The sequence below is a fragment of the Mytilus galloprovincialis genome, chromosome 6, assembly GCF_965363235.1.
Source record: "Mytilus galloprovincialis chromosome 6, xbMytGall1.hap1.1, whole genome shotgun sequence".
In the NCBI taxonomy this organism is placed as follows: Eukaryota; Metazoa; Mollusca; class Bivalvia; order Mytilida; family Mytilidae; genus Mytilus; species Mytilus galloprovincialis.
The window spans coordinates 98,235,250-98,260,305 of NC_134843.1; the positions used below are offsets into that span (position 1 = coordinate 98,235,250).

General features: G+C 32.1%; 1 protein-coding gene across 1 annotated transcript in view; it reads right to left on the minus strand.

The window, feature by feature from the left end:
• Positions 1-342: 342 nt before the first annotated feature.
• Positions 343-25,056, minus strand: part of LOC143080888 (ran-binding protein 9-like) — a 31,987-nt gene continuing 7,273 nt past the window's right edge. The window contains exons 3-11 of the mRNA XM_076257041.1: positions 9,995-10,215; positions 7,039-7,070; positions 6,116-6,217; positions 5,499-5,581; positions 4,841-4,953; positions 3,514-4,080; positions 2,387-2,538; positions 1,031-1,142; positions 343-659 (exon numbers count right to left, since the gene is read on the minus strand). Of these exons, the coding sequence (XP_076113156.1) occupies positions 529-659; positions 1,031-1,142; positions 2,387-2,538; positions 3,514-4,080; positions 4,841-4,953; positions 5,499-5,581; positions 6,116-6,217; positions 7,039-7,070; positions 9,995-10,215 (1,513 nt within the window). The 3' untranslated portion in view covers positions 343-528. The remainder of the gene's footprint in view (positions 660-1,030; positions 1,143-2,386; positions 2,539-3,513; positions 4,081-4,840; positions 4,954-5,498; positions 5,582-6,115; positions 6,218-7,038; positions 7,071-9,994; positions 10,216-25,056) is intronic.

Genomic DNA, 25,056 nt, shown 5'->3' on the forward strand with positions numbered 1-25,056 from the left:
AGACTATAAATATGGTTTGTGGTTTAAATTTGATAAAATCCTAACAGGAATGCTAAAATCTGTTATAGTCAGATATCTTCTAAGACTGACAATGTTTCTAAAGTATGAGTAAGTGAACATGAGGCTGAATGATAAAACTTTCACTCTATATCACAACTTTATAAATAATGTTCTGCCTGCATATTTGAAGCTTTGGTTGTTCAATGATGTTGGTTCATACAGGACAAAATCAATACTACATACGCATGTTCATGTAATAAAGAACCAGTTCATGTAATAAAGAACCAGTTCATGTAATAAAGAACCATGTGTCTTTTATCAGCCGATTCTATTGCTCTCTTTGTACAATGTATCTCAAGCAAGCATTACAACTGTTTTCTACGATTTTATATAGCATTAATTTACATATATCATTACTGTCAAACAATACTTCAAACTGGGTTAACATGATGATTTAACTGATCCACTGTAGGTAGTAGAGATTTTGGCCGTGATTTATCACAATTTTCGTTAAAGGCACTGTGTTGGTCAACGTAGATAGTCTGCCACACTGGCGAATGCACATGACCCGATTGCTGCTTTTGACATCAGTTTCATGCATTCTGTTGATTGAGCAATCACTAATTCTAATGGAGGTTGTTTTGGCAAACCATAGGATTCTGAAACATATTAAGAAAGTTTAAGATTTTTTAAGGATAAAAAATTGTCTTTGGTCTTTCTAAGGCAATATTTATTTTCTTGTACAGATGGCGGTGTTTTGATTGCTATGGTTGGTGGAGGTAGAAAAATATGAAATTTAAAGAATCTGACTAAATGGCAGGCACACTGAGATTTGCTGTTTTCCTAAATTAATCTTTTTTGTAATTTAAAAAAAAATCAAAGTGGTATTTCAATCACTGTGAAGAACTGTTTACCTGTAAAAAAAAATGTGATCAAAATATGTGAGGTGCAAAAGACAGAGACCGACATGGTTTGTAATATAGTTCTCATTCATAGAGTGGGGGCATAACACATACTATATCATTCTTACCTAATATAGAACTATTGAGTGAAGCACACACTTTTTCTCTTTGCACTGGATCCAACTGGTATCCCATAGGACTACTCCAAGGATCAGAATAAGCTACTAAACTAAATGCATCCTGAAATAAAAAAAACACCATTAATTTCTGTGTATACTTTTCTGAATTTATACATGATGAATGGATAATGAACCCTTCCTTATATGGTGTTGTGAATGAAAATGTGGTCAAGGTAAAAAGAACTATGCCAGACACATTTGAACATCTTTGAATCATTCCATTCATAAAATATAATTGACCTATTGCTTATATTATCTGATTAACAGACATAACTCTGAAAGCTTAACATTGACCAATGACTGAATGAGGTTAAGGTCTGATGAACCCTTCCTGAACGACATGCACCTTCTATATAATCCATACAACAACTAGAAATGATCTATGGCTTATAGTATCTGCAAAACAGGCATTACCCCCAAAAAATTAATGTTGATCAATGAACCACTGAATTGAGGTAAAGCTAAACGGTCAGATAAACCCTGCTATGTACATTGAGGTAAAGCTAAACGGTCAGATAAACCCTGTTATGTACATTGAGGTAAAGCTAAACGGTCAGATAAACCCTGCTATGTACATTGAGGTAAAGCTAAACGGTCAGATAAACCCTGCTATGTACACTTAACACAATGAACCACTGAATTGAGGTAAAGCTAAACGGTCAGATAAACCCTGCTATGTACACTTAACAATCATACAATACATCCATCACTTTTGTCTTGAAACCCTTCAACATTTGTAATCGGTAAACATGGTCTATACAGGAAATTGTAAATCACCTATCTTAATCACTGGATAGTTTAAACCTGTGCCTTATAACATCACCAATTGTTAATTAGGACTATTATATGCACATACTGTACGTACTCTTTTGTGTTACTGATCATTTTTGCAATTTTTCAATTTACATTTTAACCTGGATACATTGTTTTTTTAGATAACAGTTTTAGGGAAGATTTTTACAGAAAAACTTACGAACAATGGACGTAATAATATCACTAAAGCTCACAGAACTAAAATTGAAGGACTGAAGATGCAACTTTATCCCACCCAATAACCAGCTATCATTATTGCAGATGCAATAGGTAACACATATCTAAATCTGCTGTGCATGATTACATAAATCATTGTAATGCAAACAGAATGGGAAATAACAACCAAAATTTATTTTACTCAAACATTTATTATTATGTGTAATTGGGAGCACATATCCTACGGTATCTGCCTTTCTAAAAGCCAGTGATAGGGTCACAGGTGTGTATATATTGTTCAAGATTTTACACTTATATCAGCTATGATTATCTTACTTGTAACATTTTTTCATTAGGATCATTATGTCCATATTGTGCCTTTAATTGGTTGTGCATGGCTTTAAGTTCCCTACCAAATACCAACATCTTTTCTATGGCTCCCTGACTGCCACCACATAGATGTCGTTTCCCTGAGTGGTGATCTATATCTGGAAAAAACAAAAATCAATTTCAACTACTAAATACATGTAGATGTTATTTCTTATGAACACGATTTGGACTCTTTCTGATCACCATTATTCAAATGCAATAGTAGAAGTTATTAAATTAACATTAATGAAATACAAATCAAAATATGTATTTAATACATTACAAAATGAAAAGAAATCAAGGTAAAACATCGAACGCATTATTGTTTGTAAGGTTCATTTTTATTGGATAACAAAACCAATTTTCATATATCAATATGCAATTGATGCCAAGAAAACGTATGGCAAGCACAAACAACATATGACAGATTTTAAATGTATGATCTGACCTTGTTTTCTGTCAGTTTCTTTTGAATAGAGATATATCATGTAAATATTGTTTTTTAAGATCGAAGGCATTAATTGAGGATTTGATGGTTGTAAAAATGTTTTTCATATCTTAATTTTATTTAAGAAATCTCAAAATAGAACTATTATTTCAAGTTGTTGAAACCTAAAGCAAATATTTAAGACCAAATAAAAAATATTCATGCCTTACAGAATAATGTCTTGAAAGATTTATTGCACTTTTATTTTCAAATTAATGAGGCTAAATAGTGAAGCCTTATCATACCCTCACCTTTAAAATTAAAATACTGCCAACCTACCCATTTCCTCTGAATTATAAATTATAATACTGCAAACCTACCCATTTCCTCTGAATTATAAATTATAATACTGCAAACCTACCCATTTCCTCTGAATTATAAATTATAATACTGCAAACCTACCCATTTCCTCTGAATTATAAATTATAATACTGCCAACCTACCCATTTCCTCTGAATTATAAATTATAATACTGCCAACCTACCCATTTCCTCTGAATTATAAATTATAATACTGCAAACCTACCCATTTCCTCTGAATTATAAATTATAATACTGCAAACCTACCCATTTCCTCTGAATTATAAATTATAATACTGCCAACCTACCCATTTCCTCTGAATTATTACACACTTCACCATTTTTACTAAATCCATTAACACACTGGGAGGTACCATTAGTCACATGTTTACTGTCATCTATTACATTATTGTCACACATATCTACATCGTCACTTTCAATCACCGGTCTGTCTTTGCCATTCATGGCTATGTTTGCTGCGTTCATTTCTTCCTCATTTATTGGTTTGAGATCACAATTACTGTTCTGATTATTTATTTGTGAACTTTGACTTGCTGACCCTGAACAGTAACCTTTGACCCCAATGGGTCTATTTGGACTACTGCCCCGAGATCCAACTGGAGTGTTTCTAGCTGAATTCAAACTGTGATGTACCGGACTCATATTCGGACTTGAACGGTTACTCCCTTGTGATTTTGGGCTTCTTATGGCTGGGCCACGTACTTCACTGTCAGTACCGTTCACCATTTCAATGAATTGTCTACATTTTAACATAAATAATAAATTAAGATTGTGTTCTAATAATCCTGGATATAGTTCTTGTGCTGTCTCTATAGCTTCACCCATTCTTCCTGCTAGCACTAATTTCTGTATTCCTACAATTTATTTATAAATATAGAGCAAAAATTCAATTACTACTTCTAAATAATTATATAACTACAAAGCAAGAAAAAAAAAGCTCTGAAACTGCCCCTGTTTTAACTGTTAAGCTTTTTATCATCACAGTAAAGATAAATTGTAAGGTACTTAATAATTGGTATATTTTTAGGCATTCACTACCATTTTTATATTTACTAGTACTTTATATATGTTTCTTCACTTCTGTTGTATAATATAATTGAAATAAATTGGGGTTTTTGTGTGTATTTTTTTATGGGTTGAGATTGTGTATCATAAGGAATATTTCTTATTAACTCAACCATGCATAAAGCACTGCTTATATATGACTATATCATGATATCCTGTACTCCTTTTAACAAATTTCCAAATAAGCACCATAAATATTTATAAAAATGATGGATGATGGTTGTTTAATGTCAAGAGGTAATTTTTAAAGAAGTAGCTGTCGAGTATATCTTTCCACTTAACAATTTTCTTAAAAATCTGAAAGTTACTTCTCGTTTTAGTGGACTCTAAATAACTACATTCCTAATCCAGAAATGTGAGCATTAACATGATTAACATTACCCATTTGATATAATTCAATCAATATTCTGGTGTAAAAGTATATACTTTCAACGATTTTATGTTACTGAAACATAGAAATAAACTAATGTTTCTTATTTTGCGTTCTTTTCATTTCTTTTATCTATATACTTTATAGCTGGCATGTGTACTAAATAAAGAAAGACCCACTTTGTCTGTTTTTAACTGAGGCGAGATCTTCATCAAACGACTGTCCTGTAGATTTGGAAAATGCTTCAGCTGTAGCACAATACCCATAATGCACTAGATATGTGGAAACAATTCTAAAATAAAAGAGAGATGAATTTAATGTAACATTTGAGTTAATCAGTGGTTTAGTTTTAGAGATTTCAAGAATCTTAATTCATGTGAACAATTTTATTCAAATTACAGAAAGAAACATTCAAAATTACATACAATTCTTGTTGTTCATTGTTGTATATCATATTTGTTACATGTTTTGTACCTAAGTCAGGCCGCTTGTTTTCTAATCTGAATTGTTTTATACTTGAAATTTCAGAGCTCTTTATAGCTTACTATGCAGTATGGATTTTGATCATTTTCAAAGGGCCTAAAATCCGCCTATCATGACCTATAGATGCTAATTTGATCTCTGGAGGAGAGTTCTCTCAATGGCTATCATACCACATCCTTTTTTTTCAAATTAATTAGGTCCTTATAAGCTTTAAAGTACCTTTTCCATAGCTTAGATAAGTCAGTCACATATTAAATCAAACAGATGTCTGATTACAATTTTTTCCTTGTCTATAAAATATTTACTACATAATCCTCTAGTATTCTTGGACAGAGAAAATGATGACACACTAACCTTTGTAATGCTGTCTGCCATTCCCCCTTTTTGTCATTGACAGGGAATCTTTCTATGGTCAGTTTTGTCTTCATGTGCCATTCCTAAACAGAAAAAGTTTCAATGAAATTAACACTTGAAAGAATCAACAAAATTTGTAGTTGACAACTATGAACCTACCATACAAGTTCCAAAATAATGTTATTCTGTGAAGAAACGTTTGTGATTTACTGACAATAGGATGAGATTCAAATATTCCTTTTCCTGCCTTTTACTTCTAAGTTAACAGTTGCATATATTGCAAAAATAACACATTTTTATTTTTAAAATCTAACTTTTTAAGTGTCACAATCAGGAATGCCAAACTGAATCATGTTTAAGTTAGCTTGGTTAAATTAAAGACTTAAATTTGTGTTTACTGCATCTGTATAGGAACGTAACATTTTTACATCAAACACACACTGTCCTTATTAGTACTAACTGCTGCTTAAAGTAAATAGCAATTTATTTGTTTACCTAACTCTAACATTTATGATGGTTTTCATTATGGGACAACTGCAGTGAACTGCTACATTATAAAGTTAGTTATCAAAATGAATGTGTTCCTTCATCTAGCCTAGCTATTAGTTTTTGTGTACCTTCATATAATCCTCTATGTCAAATATAAATGGCAACTGTCCAAAATTTGCCTCCACAACCTCTCCTGGTGTCTGTAGTCCTACTGTAGGGTATAGTGACAGCTAGAAAAAGTAAATAATTACAAATCAAATTAAACATTTTATCATTAACTTCAATCTCCTATTTAGATATTAACTTATGTATATACAATATATGCAAATAAACACAAACCATTTTATATGATTTCATAGTTAATTTCAATGTTGTGCTGTTACACCAATGCCCCAGGTTAGGGAAGGGTTGAACACCCTCAAAAGTATTTAACCATGTTACATTATCATATGTATGTGGCTGTCCCCAGCCAGGAGCCGGTAATTCAGTGGTTGTTGTCGTTTCTGTATGTGGCTGTCCCCAGTCAGGAGCCGGTAATTCAGTGGTTGTTGTCGTTTCTGTATGTTATAATTTTTCTTGTGTTCTTTAATCAGCCTGTTAGTTTTTCTAGTTAGAACAGTTTTCTATTTTGTTGTCTGGCATGCTACACAGTTTGGGTTTTGTTGTCTGGGCCTTTTATAGCATGCTATACAGTTTGGGTTTTGTTGTCTGGGCCTTTTATAGCATGCTATACAGTTTGGGTTTTGTTGTCTGGGCCTTTTATAGCATGCTATACAGTTTGGGTTTTGTTGTCTGGGCCTTTTATAGCATGCTACACAGTTTGGGTTTTGTTGTCTGGGCCTTTTATAGCATGCTGTACAGTTTGGGTTTTGTTGTCTGGGCCTTTTATAGCATGCTATACAGTTTGGGTTTTGTTGTCTGGGCCTTTTATAGCATGCTATACAGTTTGGGTTTTGTTGTCTGGGCCTTTTATAGCATGCTATACAGTTTGGGTTTTGCTCATTGTTGAATAGTTCCACTACAGCATTTAATTAACTATTCTAAGACTTACTGTATTGATAGGTAGATCTGTAAATGCTACTCCTGTAAAGAGAAATAAAGCAATCAATATATATTCTGTACTGGTATTTACCATCAAAACATACATCCAATATTATTTGAATATCAACCTGCTTAAATGATATACTTTTAGGAAATTGCAGCAATCATTGGTCAATATATCTGAAATAAAGAATATGGCTGAGGACATCAATGGCCCTTCTTAAAAAGTTAGAAGTAAGAGTGCAGAAATCATTTTGTTTTCAAGTTATAAAGGGGCATAACTTTAAAATGGTAAGTGACTCACTGCCAAAATGAGATCTCTGTCTGCAAGTTTTGGTTCTTAGCATTGTAACTCTGTTTCATAAGATTTGCATGAGGCAATCAAAAGCTAGAATGTGGAAATGAAATGAAACAGAGGGACAGTTCAAGGTAACACTTAATGCCAACAAGGGAAAACAAAACAACCTTTAAAGATGATATCTTGATTTTGTTGCCTGTTATTGAATATTTTTGTTCTAGATGAAAAAGAATCATCATAACCATCATTTATCAATAAATTCTGGTACCCAATAAATCTGACGAAGTTTTAAATTATGTAAACTCAATGATTATAATGCCAGATGATTTTTCAATTTTTGATATGGTTAATTTAATTTTAAATTTTGATCATGACATTTCAATGTTAACCAGGTGCTCCGCAGGGCGCAGCTTTATACGAACCCTGAACAGTTGGGGCAAGTATGGACAAAACATTCAAGCGTGATACAGCTCTGAATTTGGATTGTGATCAAATTTTTGACATTACATGGTGTTTTTTTACACAAAACAATGGTCAAGATTTTACAAATTTTACAATTAAAGATTTCTTCTTCAAACTTTTTAAATCTAAAATTAAATAGTTGACACAGCATAGGTTTCTGACACAGAATGAATGTGGTCTAATGAACTTAAAAGTTTGTTTTTGCCTTTTAGCAATTCACTATGCTGTTGAATATTAATCCTCTCAAAAAAATGTTTGAAGAAATTTTCTTTTTATTTATGAAATCTGAAATGAGAAAAATTTACCCCCCCCCCCTTTTTTTCACATCCCCATTTCCCTTTTTTCCAAAACTGATATCAAGTCAAATTTCTAATGGAGTTTGCAACAATAACTACTCTTTTAAATACATCATAAAATATTAAAATGTAAAATAAAGTGCTTGTTATCACTGAATGGTAAAGATTGGTTGGTAGTAAAAGTGAATATACATTGTTTATTGTATAAAACAATAAAAAAAACTTCATCAGCAACATTTTATATTGGCAAATTTCCAATGAAGTTATTTACATAAAGTTATTGGCAAATAAAAATAGAAAATGACATCATAGTCATGTCTGGCAAATGTCCAACATACATTATCTAAAAACATTTTAGATAAGATAAGGAAAAACAGCTTCATCAGCAACATTTTATATTGGCAAATTTCCAATGAAGTTATTTACATAAAGTTATTGGCAAATAAAAATAGAAAATGACATCATAGTCATGTCTGGCAAATTTCCAACATATATTATCAACTACTATTCTATACAAAGAAAGATAACTCCAATTGAAAATTAATTGCTATTGCACAATATTGTGCAATTAGATATTTCTTGCTATTGTGCAATACTGTGCAATTGAAAATTTCTTGCTATTGCACAATACTTGATATGGAATCCTGATTTGGACCAACTTGAAAACTGGGCCCATAATCAAAAATCAAAGTACATATTTAGATAAAGCATATCAAATAAGCCAAAGAATTTAATTTTTGTTAAAATCAAACTTAGTTTAATTTTGGACCCTTTGGACCTTAATGTAGACCAATTTGAAAACTGGACCAAAAATTAAGAATCTACATACACAGTTAGATTTGGCATATCAAAGAACCCATTTATTCAATTTTTGATGAAATCAAACAAAGTTTAATTTTGGACCCCCATTTGGACCAACTTGAAAACTAGGCTAATAATTAAAAATCTAAGCACATTTTTAAATTCAGCATATCAAAGAACCCCAAGGATTCAATTTTTCTTAAAATCAAACTAAGTTTAATTTTGGACCCTTTGGATCTTAATGTAGACCAATTTGAAAACGGGACCAAAATTTAAGAATCTACATACATAGTTAGATTCGGCATATCAAAGAACCCCAATTATTCAATTTTTGATGAAATCACACAAAGTTCAATTTTGGACCCTTTGGGCCCCTTATTCCTAAACTGTAAGGACCAAAACTCCCAAAATCAAACCCAACCTTCCTTTTATGGTCATAAACCTTGTGTTTAAATTTCATAGATTTCTATTTACTTATACTAAAGTTATGGTGCGAAAACCAAAAATAATGCTTATTTGGGCCCCTTTTTGGCCCCTAGTTCATAAACTGTTGTGACCTCAACTCCAAAAATCAATCCCAACCTTCCTTTTGTGGTCATAAACCTTGTGTTAAAATTTCATTGATTTCTATTTACTTAAACTAAAGTTATTGTGCGAAAACCAAGAATAATGCTTATTTGGGCCCTTTTTTGGCCCCTAATTCCTAAATTGTTGGAACCAAAACTCCCAAAATCAATCCCAACCTTTCTTTTGTGGTCATAAACCTTATGTCAAAATTTCATAGATTTCTATTTACTTAAACTAAAGTTATAGTGCGAAAACCAAGAAAATGCTTATTTGGGCCCTTTTTGGCCCCTAATTCCTAAAATGTTGGGACTAAAACTCCCAAAATCAATCCCAACCTTCCTTTTGTGGTCATTAACCTTGTGTTAAAATTTCATAGATTTCTATTCACTTTTACTAAAGTTAGAGTGCGAAAACTAAAAGTATTCGGACGACGACGACGACGACGACGCCAACGTGATAGCAATATACGACGAAAAATTTTTCAAATTTTGCGGTCGTATAAAAATGTTTCCAAAATTGGTTCCAAACCTATATTACTGTACCTAAATTAATTCCATTTTTAGTGTAGAAACATGTGTGATCAATCATGTTTACACAACAACCAATCACATCTCCTGTAGTAAATGTTGGACCATACGGCTGACCAGAACCTGACGAGCAGAAGGAATGACCATCATCACCATGGTAACCAAATGAATTCTTATCCCATCCTGGAAGTCTGTTCATATTAACACCCTGAGCTGATAATCCAATGCCCATGTACCTACAAATAAACAATAGAAATACATCATTTATGGCGCCCAAATATTTTCTAGAAAATCCGTCTAAAGAATCTTCACAATTCTGCTACGCTCAAATTAACTACCCTACAAAATGAAAATAACAATAAAATTTCCTTGTGCTAAATCAGTTGTCATTTTGGAAATATTCTCTTCTAAGGTATAAAACATGAAAGTAGTAAGTAGTCCCATTCTATATATTTAATCAATAGTCAAATAACATTAGACATGTAACATGATCTAAGCTCTAGTTTGAAGGAAAGCATATTTATACATGTAAGCCAAAAGTTTGATATTTAAGAATTAAAAAAAAACATAGATCAAGCTTCTGATTTTTGTTGTTTTATTTTTTATTTCCATCTATCTATTTGGGATGAAAAGACTTCCAACAAGAATGTGTCCAAAGTACACGGATGCCCCACTCACACTATCATTTTCTATGTTCAGTGGACAGTGAAATTGTGGTAAATTTGACATTAAATTTAGAAAGACCATATCATAACTTATGACAGTTAATATCTTTAAGGTAACATTATTATGTTATTATATATTCAATTGGTAATTTATTCCTTTTTTTGATACTAGATAATTTTTTTAGAGCACAAATTTGTAATAAGCTAAAACAGGGGAAGTAACTCCAAAATCAATTTCCACCACGTTTGGGTTAATTAAAAACTGTGCTTGTCGCTAACAAGTTGAGATGGAAGGCATTTCTGTAAAGGCATAGTTTTATTTTGATGACTTAAATTCACTTCTAAAGTCATGAAAGTCTTCATTTATATACGCTCTTCCATTGTGACTTGGAGATCGAAAATGCCCACCCAAGCTAAACACACTCGCTGACACATTCATCAAAAGTATGACAAAAAGATACATTGTCCTAATTAAATTACCTAGTTATTAACACCTCTGAAGTCTTTATCATTGTAATTGATTGTAATGACATGATTAACCTGGGGGCAATCACACAGGTGATATATGTAATTAACTTGGAGATCAGAAATCGATGAAACAAAATTTTACCAAAACGGCACAAGATAATTTTGGAAAAAGACGTCAGGGCAGAAGGGCGCGGATGAAGGCACCCAGGGCGTGGCTGAGGGCACCCAGGGCGCGGCGCCCTTCTATTTTGGGCTAGCGAGACCACTGCATAAGGGAACATGTGTACTAAGTTTCAAGTTGATTGTACTTCAACTTCATCAAAAACTACCTTGACCAAATCTTTAACCTGAAGCAGGACAGACGGACGAAACGAAGGGACAGACAAACGAACGAACAAACGAACAGATGCACAGACCAGAAAACATAATGCCTCTCTACTATCGTAGGTGGGTCATAAAAACTAGTTATCCTATTAATTAATTTGGTTTATATCTATTTTCATTATTCTTCACGTTATTAGTTTCTGTTTACCTTATGCTTTACATGTTGTACTGTGATCTAACTAAATTTGAAGTGAAATTTATATTTAATAACCATCAAATATGAATTGAAGGGTATAGATTGAATGCTTCTTCAATGTAATCCTTTCCATGATTATGAATTTGAAATCAACTACCATTATCATTGCATCAGAAGACTAGGAAAAGATTTGTTGCATAAATTAATGTCTAATATACAGATACATATTGTATAGCCCATCTTTTTTTATGATTTCTATTAAAAAGTCAAGAAAATTGATAAGTGGTGGTGCACAGGAGACAAGACCAAGCTTAACCATGCAGTATGCTACACATCTTTTAACCAGATGCTCCGCAGGGCACAGCTTTATATGACCGCAGAGGTCGAACCCTGAACAGTTGGGGCAAGTATGGACACAACATGCTTGATACCGCTCTAAATTTGGATTGTGATTAAATAGTTGACACAACATAGGTTTCTGACACAGAATGAATGTGGTCTAAGAACTTAAACTTAAAAACTTTAAAAAATTGACATTTACCTATTATGGTCCAATATCCAAAATCTAAATACATGGTTAGATTCAGCATATCATAGAACCCCAAGAATTCAATTTTTGATGAAATTAAATAATGTTCAATTTTAGACCCTTTAGACCTCAATGTGGACCAATTTGATAACCGGGCCCAAATATCAAAAATCGAAATACATGGTTAGATTCAGCATATTGAAGAACCCCATATATTCAATTTTGTTGAAATCAAACAAAGTTTAATTTTGGACCCTGATTTGGACCAACTTGAAAACTGGGCCTATAACCAAAAATCTAAATACATGTTTAGATTAAGCATATCAAAGAAACCCAAGAATTCAATTTTATACAAATATATCATGCTTACAAGGGGTATTTGCCAAAAATACCGGTTGAGAGGTACAAATTTCCAGAGCCGTTAGACGAGGGAAATTTGATTACCTCGAAACCGGTATTTTTGGCAAATACCCCTTGTAAGCATGATGTAATTGTTTAATTCCACCAAATGTTCCACCTCAGAAAGTTTATTATAATCAGGTATCATATGAAATTTCGACTTGAATGTATAATTTTTGTATACACTGTAGCTGTGCTCTTTGCGCAGTCAAATTGCATTGACTGTATAATCATTTCTTATCATTTTTTTTATGTACAGTCACTGACTGTATATATATATCTCCCTTTTTATGATAATAAGCTGGTTCTCGGCTGACTACTACACTTGTTCATCAGTTTCAGTGAAGCGTAATACAAGTGGATTCCAGTTTTATGTGACCGGTTGACAATTCGTTTCCGTTGAGTTTTATTTATGACGTCATTCCCAGAATGTTTACGTCATTCGCTCCAAATTCAATAATGATACTTTTTATCCTAAATATTTCATCTGGAACCATATATTTAGAATGACCATGAATTTGTCATATCAGAATAGAAATAATTCATTGAGTTATTTTTAGACATGGTATTCCCCATCTGCCATGGTATTTGCTAGGGTATTTCCCATCTGCCATGGTATTTGCTAGGGTATTTCCCATCTGCCATGGTATTTGCTAGGGTATTTTCCCATCTGCCATGGTATTTGCTAGCAAATACCCCGGCACATGGAATTCCCTAATGGCAAATACCCTGGCAGAGAAAAGAAAATCTCAATATATAGAAATTGGTGAAAAATACCATGTTTCTCATCCAATCAAAATACAGCATTATTACATAAGGTGGAATTATTGTTAAAATCAAACTAAGTTTAATTTTGGACCCTTTGGACCTTAATGTAGACCAATTTAATCAAAGCCTTAAAGGCTGTAAAAGCAATTGCTGCCATGTTAATTTTTGGGGACTTTTATTTTTCATCCACATATATACAAGAATTAAACCTGACATGAGTGTTGTCTAGTTAAAAGTAAGAAGGTTTTAACTTTATATAGATAAAAGACTTTAGCAGAAAGTCATTTTTAATATGTTTTATATTTCACAAGGAGACAACAGGCTAAAGTTGGGGTCAAATATACATGTGCTGAAACATATAACTCAAAAAGAAATCATCATGGATTATCCCCTGGTAGTGTTTGTAACTTCCTTGGCAATAATTTCCTTTATTGATTTAATTTTAACAATTTTCATTATTAATTTATATTTAACCATTAACACAAATGATTAAGTTAAAACATTTCAACTTTCCAGACGCAAATGTTAAAAAACGGGAAAGAAATAAAATATCTTACAAGACATAAACATGTAAAGAATAAATGTATATTTCAGCTTAATAAAAATATTTTCATAATGTTACTTTGTCATCATTTTTAAAACTAAGTTCCAAACATTATTGCTCAGTTGATATGTGTCCTTCTGATGCGGTACGAGCACAGGCACTTGTTTCTATCCATAGGAAGGTCGATTATCCATATAAATAGTTTTATATGGATAGTCGACCTTCCTATGGATAGAAACAAGTGCATGTGGGTACGAGATAACTACAATTCTCATGCAATCCCGAAAAGGGGGGTCATCACAGACAAACATGACATTAAATCGTTATCACTGAACTAGTATATATATTGTATAGGGGCCAGCTGAAGGACGCCTCCGGGTGCGGGAATTTTTCGCTGCATTGAAGACCTGTTGGTGACCTTAATTCTCAACCTTAATTCTGCTGTTGCATGTTTTTCTATGGTCGGGTTGTTGTCTCTTTGACAAATTCCCCATTTCCATTCTCAATTTTATTATACGAACAAGAACAAACAGCTCTACGTTGCTTTGATATTTATCAATTTTCAGGAAACATTGCGAAAAATGATCTTCAATATTTCGAAAACATGTGAAATAAAATTGCTAACACGGTGGACCGTCGAGTGTCAACAAACGTAGTAGACTTGTTCACTGAAAAGACGAGGATAATGGTTTCATCTGACATTTGTTATGCAAACCCAGTTTTGATCATGATATTTAAAAAGACGTACTTTTTTTCAATCTATGTATTAATAAACTAGAAAATTCCAAATTGTAAATATCTCTTCATCTGGACCGACTTGGCATCTACTACGTTTGGACGGGTCCATTTCATTAGTAAGGTGATCGATAAATATTACGGAGTTTTGACAGAAAAGGAAAACGAACTTATTGTTATGTGTTTTCAACAAGGGTTTCGTTCCGCTAAATTATTTGCGCAAATAAAGTTTGTCTATTTTTAGATTACAGGTAATAAGTTGACACTACGCATTAACCTGTGTAGTGATTTTGATTTTACGATAAATGTATGAATGAACGATAATTTTATGAATGAACAAGAGCACCTGACCTCTTAAAGAAACACAAATTAAACATAAAAAAACGTATTTATTAGGAGATAATTCAGTTAAATTTTCAATACTAAATCAACAACTGAAATGAATCCATATTTTGTTGAAACATCGTACAATCGGCGGAAAACGGAATCGCATTTATAAAAATGTACTTTTTTTCACTCGGACTTCTATGTTATTTGATAGTCAAACGGTTGACCCTTTAAATACAAAAATACATCTACAAGAACATATTCTGAAACTTCTTAAATCCACTAACTTTTTTTTAAAGTTTCAAGCTATGTATTGCATTAGAAAACATACATAGGTGTTAAAGAATGACTGACCAGGAGCCTGTTTAACAAAATACTATGGCTTGATCTGGGCGGAGTCTCTGATCTGGGTCACAAAGATGGCCATACGCGACGGCATAAAAGCAATTGCTTTAAAAACAGGACCAAAAATTAAGAATCTAAATACACAGTTAGATTTGGCATATCAAAGAACCCCAATAATTCATTTTTTGATGAAATCAAAATAAGTTTAATTTTGGACCGTTTTGGCTCCTATTTCCTAAACTATTGGGATCAAACTCCCAAAATCAATCCCAACCTTCCTTTTGTGGTCATAGACCTTATGTTAAAATTTCATAGATTTCGTTTACTTATACTAAAGTTATTGGGCGAAAACCAAGAAAAATGCTTATTTGGGCCCTTTTTGGCCCCTAATTCCTAAACTGTTGGGACTTAAACTTCCAAAATCAATCCCAACCTTCCTTTTGTGGTCATAGACCTTATGTTAAAATTTCATAGATTTCTGTTTACTTATACCAAAGTTATTGTGCGAAGACCAAGAAAAATGCTTATTTGAGCCCTTTTGGCCCCTAATTCCTAAACTGTTGGGACCAAAAACTCCCAAAATCAATCCCCACCTTCCTTTTATGGTCATAAAGCTTGTGTTAAAATTTCATAGATTTCTATTTACTTATACTAAATTTATAGTGTGGAAACCAAATGTCTTCTGACGACGACGCAAATGTCATACCAATATACGACCAAAAAATTTTCAAATTTTTGCGGTTGTATAAAAAGTTTATTGGTATTGAAATTTTTTAACAACTGCAGGGTAATGAAAGCCATATTCTCACAGCAACAGTAATCAAACTGAGGAGATTGGCTTCTATTTATAACTGAAAATCATATCCTAACCTCTGTATGTTATTTTTATCTTGTTGATCAGTAGGTATATCATTGGCACTGACACTAATTTCTCTTAATATTCACCTTTTTTTGTTACTAATATATATTAATATAAGTATGCACTGCCTTTTCTTTTTATATTTGTATTGAAACCATGCAATTCTCTGGCCAACTTACTGCTGATAATCTGTTTCAAACACAGATTCTAAATTCTATTCTTTCACATGTAATTATAGCATGTATAGTAATACATGTATTTTATATTTCGATGTGAGGAAGCAGGTTGTGCATCTCATGAATCAAAGAGCTGATAGCTCTGAGGTGGAAGAAGGTGAATAATAACATTAAGGGTACCAATTTTTCTGCACCAGATGCGCATTTCAACAAATAATGTCTCTTCAGTGATGCTCGTGGCCAAAATATGTAAAATCCAAAGCTTATATAAAAGATGTAGAGCTATAATCCAAACATTCCAAAAAGTATAGCCAAATCTGTGAAAGGAATCAGAGCTTTGCATGAGGGAGATACATTCCTTAATTTATAATAATTTTTAACATTTTGTAACAGCAAATTTAATAACACAAAAAATCTGTATGTTCATGCCAGTACAGGAGTACTGGCTACTGGGCTAGTGATACCCTCGGGGACTAACAGTCCACCAGCAGAGGCATCGACCCAGTGGTAGTAATTATATTAACGGTACCAATTTTTCTGCACCAGATTAAAAGGTAACTTGAATTACCATAAAAGCAGCCCCACTTACCAAGCCTGCTTTGTTCCATTATCGCTATGACATATTTTTTTTCTTCAAACAAGAATGTGTCATAAGTACATGGATTTTCTATGTTCAGTGGACTGTGAAAATTAGGTAAAATCTTTAATTTGGCAGTAAAATTAGAAAGATCATATCACAAGGAACACATGTGTACTAAATTTCAAGTTGTTTGGATTTCAACTTCATCAAAAACTACCTCGACCATAAACTTTAACCTGAAGCAGGACGGACGGACAGACAAGAAAATATAATGCCAACAAATGGGGCATAAAAATAGTAAGACTTGTTACATACCCGCCAACTTTTGAAAGTTCCCATGGGGGTTTTTAGTGCACGACAACAATTTTAAAGGTTACAATTTTTTAGCGAAGTATTTTGCACGATCTGGATTGTCTAGAAAAAGTGTCATATTTGTATGATGAACTTACATGCCTTTTTCTTAAGTCTGTTTGCATGATTGTAGTTATTAAATCGGTAGAAAAGATGAACATGTAGCTAACAGACCAGGGTTTATTTTCTTGTGTAAGAATATTAGATGCTTGTTTAAAATTTCAATTTTGAATTATGCACAAAGATGGACCTTTAACAGGTTGGGAACAACACTCCAAATTACCCCTCATTGGAAGAACATTACAACCCACTGTAAAAAATGAGCACCTTTCTATTCATATTATTTGATGAAACTTTTCCCCAAGATCTATCAAGTATTGAATGGTCAAAACATGTCAAAAGAATTTTGTGATGTTTCTAAACTTATAACTTTTTTATTAATTTGACCCCTCATTTAGAAAAGTTGTTCCAAATATAATGAATTTTCCCACTTTTGAGTTAAAAATCTTAACAATTTTCTTTCTTTTTTTTTCAACAATAAAATGACCCCTTGTTTTAGGGACAGTCCCTCATTTAAAGGGACATCACTCATAATGGGGAAAAAGGGGGGGGGAGGGGGCGGTGCCCCAACCTGTTTGTTGGTCTTTGTGAAAAAAGAATAGTACATTGTCCTTTAAATCATTTAATTGAATACAAAAATAAAATATGTTACAACAAGTATTTATTTGTCAATAAATTAGTGAAAAAAACTATTTATTATCTTTATGGTAGTACTGCATCATTGAATTTTGTCAATCAGCCATGCTTTTATCCTTAAGCTGTGTAAGAACCTGCTTGCAGATGAAAATTCACATGCCATGTTCACGATTTTACAACTATACACCTCGCCAAAAGTTAAGCTACACCTAAATGTTTTTGCTTCTAATTTTTGTTTTACAATTAAATTTGATACTGCTTTGATTACATATGTTTTGTTAATCTTTTGTTAATCGACTGGTAAAAAATCAGGTCTGAATTTTATTCCTAGGTACATTTAAAATTGGGTTTTCGAAAGCTACATACACGTTTTTTCCTTCCTAGTTTAGTGCAATGAAATGAAACTGTTAACCGCAGACTAAATTGTGCCTATTTACATGCCTGTAGACCAGTCAAAAGACCATTGCTGACTCGTAGGCAACGTGTAGAATGCGAACGTGTAGGGTGCGAAAGTGTATTGGGCGCGTACGGAGCTGATACCATCGTGAGGCTCGTTTACATCATTGTAACTACAGCGTTTGGTTGTGGAGGTTTGACAGTTTGGGGATGCTTTGTATTCGACTGAAAAATTTACCTTTATGGTCTGGATGGGACTATAAAGGGTTAAAAATATCGCGATAAAATTACCCGCGATATCGTTGTGCCACATTTTGACAATAACAATCTTGCAACTAGACCGATATTCGTGGACGATAATGCTAGACCACACAGAGAACGCATTGTATCCGATAATTTACGTCAGGAGGTAATTTGCACGATTCTTTGGCCACCCATATCACCGGATATGATTTCCATTTCGCATGTTTGAGATGATATTGTTCGAATAGACAACAACAAGGTTCCAGCTAGTAAGAATTTACAGGAATTACGAACAGCCTTCATTAATGAATGGCAAAGAATTTCTGTAAGAATATTACGACACTTAGATCAAAGCACGAGATGACCTGTGGCTGAATTTTTCCTGAAGCGTGGAGGATACAATCGCTACTGACTGACCTAAATTGTACATTAATTTATTCACAAATTGTCACTCTCGAGTTTTGAAAAGAATAGTATGTATAGTGCAAAGCAAATAGTGTTTTAGAGTTTTTTAACGATACCCTTAATATTAATATTTTTTTTAATAAATGCAAGGACGTATTATAAAACGTCCTTGATAAGAGTAAACAGAATGAACACAGGGCGAACGTACTATACGGGCGAAAGAACTCAGGACGAACAGACCAAGGGCGAACATGTAAACAGGGTGAGTTGTCCTGATACCAAATTCACGCATGCGTGCTACAAATATCTACAGTAAAAACATCCGGTTACAAGTAAACAAATAATGTTCATGTAGATGAGCTAAAATCTAATAATTTACATAAATAAAAGAGTACATATTTACAATAGTGATTGTTTTTCAATCCTAATTTACAAATTAAATGATTCAGATGCTTAATCATGTGTAAAAATCGGTGTCAGTAATCAGAAGTTGTTATGAAATTATAATACACAGAAACGAATACGGTATACAGAGGTTCAATGATTTTAAAGTCGGCACCATAGGCCTTCAGAAGACTTGAAGTCTTCTTCCACCAATAAACCTGATCAGTATCAACACATGTAATATTAAGTCACTGCAATTCATTAAATCGGTATTTCTAATTTCTTATGACATTTCCTGATAAAACTAACAAATCAATATAAAACAAGACATTTTAAATGAAGTATAAGATACATGTATAAATTATTCCATAACAGGTCATAAAGTATCTTCCTTCTTATGTAAGTTACCATTTGTCAACTAGTATACAAATATATCATTAATTCTATTTATAAATAAATTGGTTTACTGTCCTTCCTGTGTCAGCTTGGCTATACTCTCAAATTAGGTCAAAAATAACTTTGTAGCTTCTCAAATTTTTACATGTACAAAAACAAATTATAATTAACATCCTTATCTCAGATAGAGAGCTCCTTTTTGAATAAATTTTTAACAACTTTGCAATTAATGAGTTTGAATGAATTGCTTTAAAAACAGTAACTTTTAAATATCTTAGCCTTTCCCTTAATAACTTTGATGAAAGTTTGTCCTACGTTCAAACTGAAATATAATGTAATCTACTTAAAGTAAGATTTGTCCGTGTCTCTCCCATGACCACTAGAAAGTATTATTGATATAGGGAAATGTTGGTGTACTTTCTTCTTATCCATGTACTGATGATTATAAATTACATCAGTTACTATAAATAGAAACAAGACGTTCACCTTTACAAATAAACTTTTAAATGTCTTAGCCATTTCCTTGACAGAACATAAAAAAATATTAGAAGTTCTACTTTGAATAATGGTTGTCCTACTTTCCCACTTGAAATACAAGGTCATCTTTGTAAAGTAAGAATTTAACCCTGTCTCTACAATGATCTCTAGAAGGTATTGTTGATACATGAAAATGTTGGTCTTTTTTTTTCTGACAAAAACATCTGTAACTATGTGCAGTTACGGAAACAAGTCATAGTACTCATATTTTATCTGTGTGGACCGTTTTTTATTTGAACATGTGAGTCCAATTGGAACTTTCTCTTTATAGTAATTTAGGCAATCTTTATGTGTTCAAATAAATTTGTGTGATTTACACCTGACCTTATATAGAACAGGTTTTGATGAAGCATTACTAGAATTAACCACATGGAAGATAATGGTGATAGATTAGTGTTTTAATGTCATGTAGTTAACATTACATGTATATCTGGATGGTAACATGTTTTAACATTACATGTATATCTGGATGGTAACATGTTTTAACATTACATGTATATCTGGATGGTAACATGTTTTAACATTACATGTATATCTGGATGGTAACATGTTTTAACATTACATGTATATCTGGATGGTAACATGTTTTAACATTACATGTATATCTGGATGATAACATGTTTTAACATTACATGTATATCTGGTGGATGGTAACATGTTTTAACATTACATGTATATCTGGATGGTAACATGTTTTAACATTACATGTATATCTGGATGGTAACATGTTTTAACATTACATGTATATCTGGATGGTAACATGTTTTAACATTACATGTATATCTGGATGGTAACATGTTTTAACATTACATGTATATCTGGATGGTAACATGTTTTAACATTACATGTATATCTGGATGGTAACATGTTTTAACATTACATGTATATCTGGATGGTAACATGTTTTAACATTACATGTATATCTGGATGGTAACATGTTTTAACATTACATGTATATCTGGATGATAACATGTTTTAACATTACATGTATATCTGGTGGATGGTAACATGTTTTAACATTACATGTATATCTGGATGGTAACATGTTTTAACATTACATGTATATCTGGATGGTAACATGTTTTAACATTACATGTATATCTGGTGGATGGTAACATGTTTTAACATTACATGTATATCTGGTGGATGGTAACATGTTTTAACATTACATGTATATCTGGATGGTAACATGTTTTAACATTACATGTATATCTGGATGGTAACATGTTTTAACATTACATGTATATCTGGATGGTAACATGTTTTAACATTACATGTATATCTGGATGGTAACATGTTTTAACATTACATGTATATCTGGATGGTAACATGTTTTAACATTACATGTATATCTGGATGGTAACATGTTTTAACATTACATGTATATCTGGATGGTAACATGTTTTAACATTACATGTATATCTGGATGGTAACATGTTATTGTGATGTTACTATCAACCCTACTTTGTATCAGACTGACATACTGAGCCACATTTACAATGTTCTATAGCACAGGTAAAAGTTTGCATGAAGACATATCACCTTAAAAAACCCATAAACATAATTCTGACTACAACAAAGCTAACCAGATTTTTTTTTTTATCTTACTCTCATGTACCATGTGCTTGGCACAATCAAGAAAAATAGTTCTGGAGCTATGCTATTATCAAATATGTTTATAATTGAGCTTTCTGTAATAAAGTATTTTGTATTTCTGAAAAAACATGTAACATCGATTGTACCCAACATTCAGATTTGGTTAACATATCAAGTAGTAAAACATCTTATTTAACCTTCCTTTTATGACATGTGATTACTGAGGAGAAACTCAAATCAATTAATTAAACACTTTTAAAAACTTGTAAACATTTTAAATGAATCATGTCTGTCATCTAAAGCTATGATAAATGTGTCCTGTATATTCATCAATAAGTTGTTAAATATTCATACAGCTTAGGTTTTACAGTGCATCTATCAATAAATTTCAATAGTGCATATATTGGATGGTTTGGTTTGGTGTTACATAGAAAACTTAGAAAGTAAGTAATTTGAGTCTCCCTGTCAGTGCAACACAAAACTATGTCAATGATTTCATGGAGATAGGTATAGTGATTAGCCAAAATTAGTATCTAAATCTGATTCTCCATCTCTATAAACTTGTCATTAAGAAATTAAAAGAAAAGTGCTTCTTTATGTGCTATGGGCTTTGCTCTTTGTTAAAGGCCGTAAGGTGACCTATAGCCATTACTTTCTGTGGTATTTGGTTTCCTCTGCATAGTTGTCTCAAAAGCAATCATACCACATCTTCTTTTTATATTCTTTAAATCAACTCATAAGAAGTGATGCTCAATCTAGTTAATAGAATTGACTGTATATCTGAACTTCATTTTGTTTTCTGATCAAAAGATCAAAGATCAACATTCATCGAATTTAAAGATGATTCTAAAAGTTAAATAGCTAGATGGACTTTATAATGGTGGCAGATAGATCAGTCATATGTACATAGCTGGACAGATTATCATTTGAAAGTTTTAAGAAGACAAGTGCACTCATACCAAGTTTCTGTTTTGGGAAAATATTGTTTTTTATAGCCTTAAACTTAAAGAAATGTGACAATTATAAGTTGTTTTGCCCATGATTACCTTGTAACCATAGCTATGTCTGGCTTCAATGGAAACATATACTTAGTAGGTAATATCTTATCTCATCCCATAAAAGTCATAAATAGATTGTACATGTATCTTGTCAAACAGATCTCAGATGACCTATATAGCTATAAAACACATTAACATGACCTACATTGTATATAGCTATAAAACACATAAACATGACCTACATGTAAATATATATTTTAGATGCTATTGTTATATTTACTTTCCAATAAATTTCACCTATTCATAATCTAGTGCAATAATATTATTAATCAATAGAGTTTTATCATTGAAGAATGCTGTGAGCCTGTGGTTAAGGCACCATTTAATGACTTATTAGAGTTTTTATGAGTTGTTGATCAAACAACATATTTTTACAACTTTGTAGCTAGTCATAACTATTCCCTAAACAATGGAAGGTATATTTACAAATATAATTTGCTATACCCAGTGATACTTCTTGCATGTATGTGGTTTAATGGTCCATGTATAATGCAAAAAATAGTAACAGTTAACAACTATGCAAAACTCAAAATAAAAGTCAATGAAGTCAATGAACCATGACAGAGGTCAATGAATCATGACAGAGAGTAAAGATCAAAATAGTCTTTGTACTAAGGAGATGTGCCCATTCTAATACAACTGCATGCATACAATTAACATTTACTATCTATGAGTGGTTCCCTTTACACTGAGTGACTGACCTTATCACAAACTAACAAACTAAAGCCTAAAACATCATTTTGAAGTACCACCTTACAAATTCCTAAGATGTGGTCTATTGTACAGTTATACATTTTTAGTAATTATCCATTATATGTACTTTTATTATGAAATATTTTTTTCATTAATGAACCTATGGTCTATTTCTTTGTTCAGATTAGTGGACAACTTGTATGTCCAAGATAAACTATTGACCCTTTGGTGAACATCTTATCACAACCACATAAACTGCAAATATTAAAATCTGAATTTCTTGAATGTTGTGTTCAAATAAATTGCAAGACATTTGAACAGAATTTTTTTAATTGAATATATGAATGCACATTTTTACCCATATGGGTTGAAGGAATAAATCAACATAATAATTTTACAATACATCATACAGAAAAAAAACCAACAAAAGAACAAAACATTATATACATATATGTATCTTTCATGCAGTTGTTGAGTCCACCCTCCTCAGTGACCATGACTTTTTAACAAATGAAGCAGCATACTGCATAATAGACGGACAAGAAAGACATAAAACCAATTTATCCAAATTATCCATATTATCTATATCGGAATAGATATTTCTAACTTTCTGCAAAAATTCAAATCTTAAATCTTTATTTTTTGTACATGTAAATAAAAAATGCTCTTCACCATCTATTTTATTTAGACAACAATGTTGACATAAACGTTCTTCCCTTTTTATATTTTTGTATCTACCCCTTTCAATTTCCAAAATATGGTCGCTCACCCTTAATTTAGTGAATTTTAATGAATAATAGGTTTACTTAGGAAGTACATATAATGCGCATGTACAAATGTATCTAACATTTCTTCATCAGTGCACATAACTAACTAATGTAACAGTATTATCAAATAAAGAAACCATATTTAAGGAAGTGTTATTTTTTACTTTCAGTAAATAAAAGGAAACTTTCTCCACTTAGTGAAACTATAAGGATGTCTAGGCTGAGCTTTCAAATGTAAACAAATCTTTCAGAAAAATAAACAATAAAATTCAAATAGAATACACTTTTGATAAACAGAGGTTATTTTTCCTTAGGTGAAAAAGTATTTTAACCACAATCAATATCTAAATATTATGAAATTGTCATGACTCTGGTTTATTCATCAGTTACTATAAATAGTGTATTTAACCTGTAGATCATAATAGGTAGAACATTATTGACCGCTGGACATTAGTGGCCTTGAGAATTTTAAAGGTCGTATGATTATACATATGTAGGATATGTAACTTGTATTACACATTTACAGGTACATGTAACGCTGCACATGTTTACCTTTTGTGACATTAGTATAATAAATGTATCTACAATATCTGGGTCAATGAGGCGTGACACAGGCCTTTATTGCTCAGTTGTTTACAGG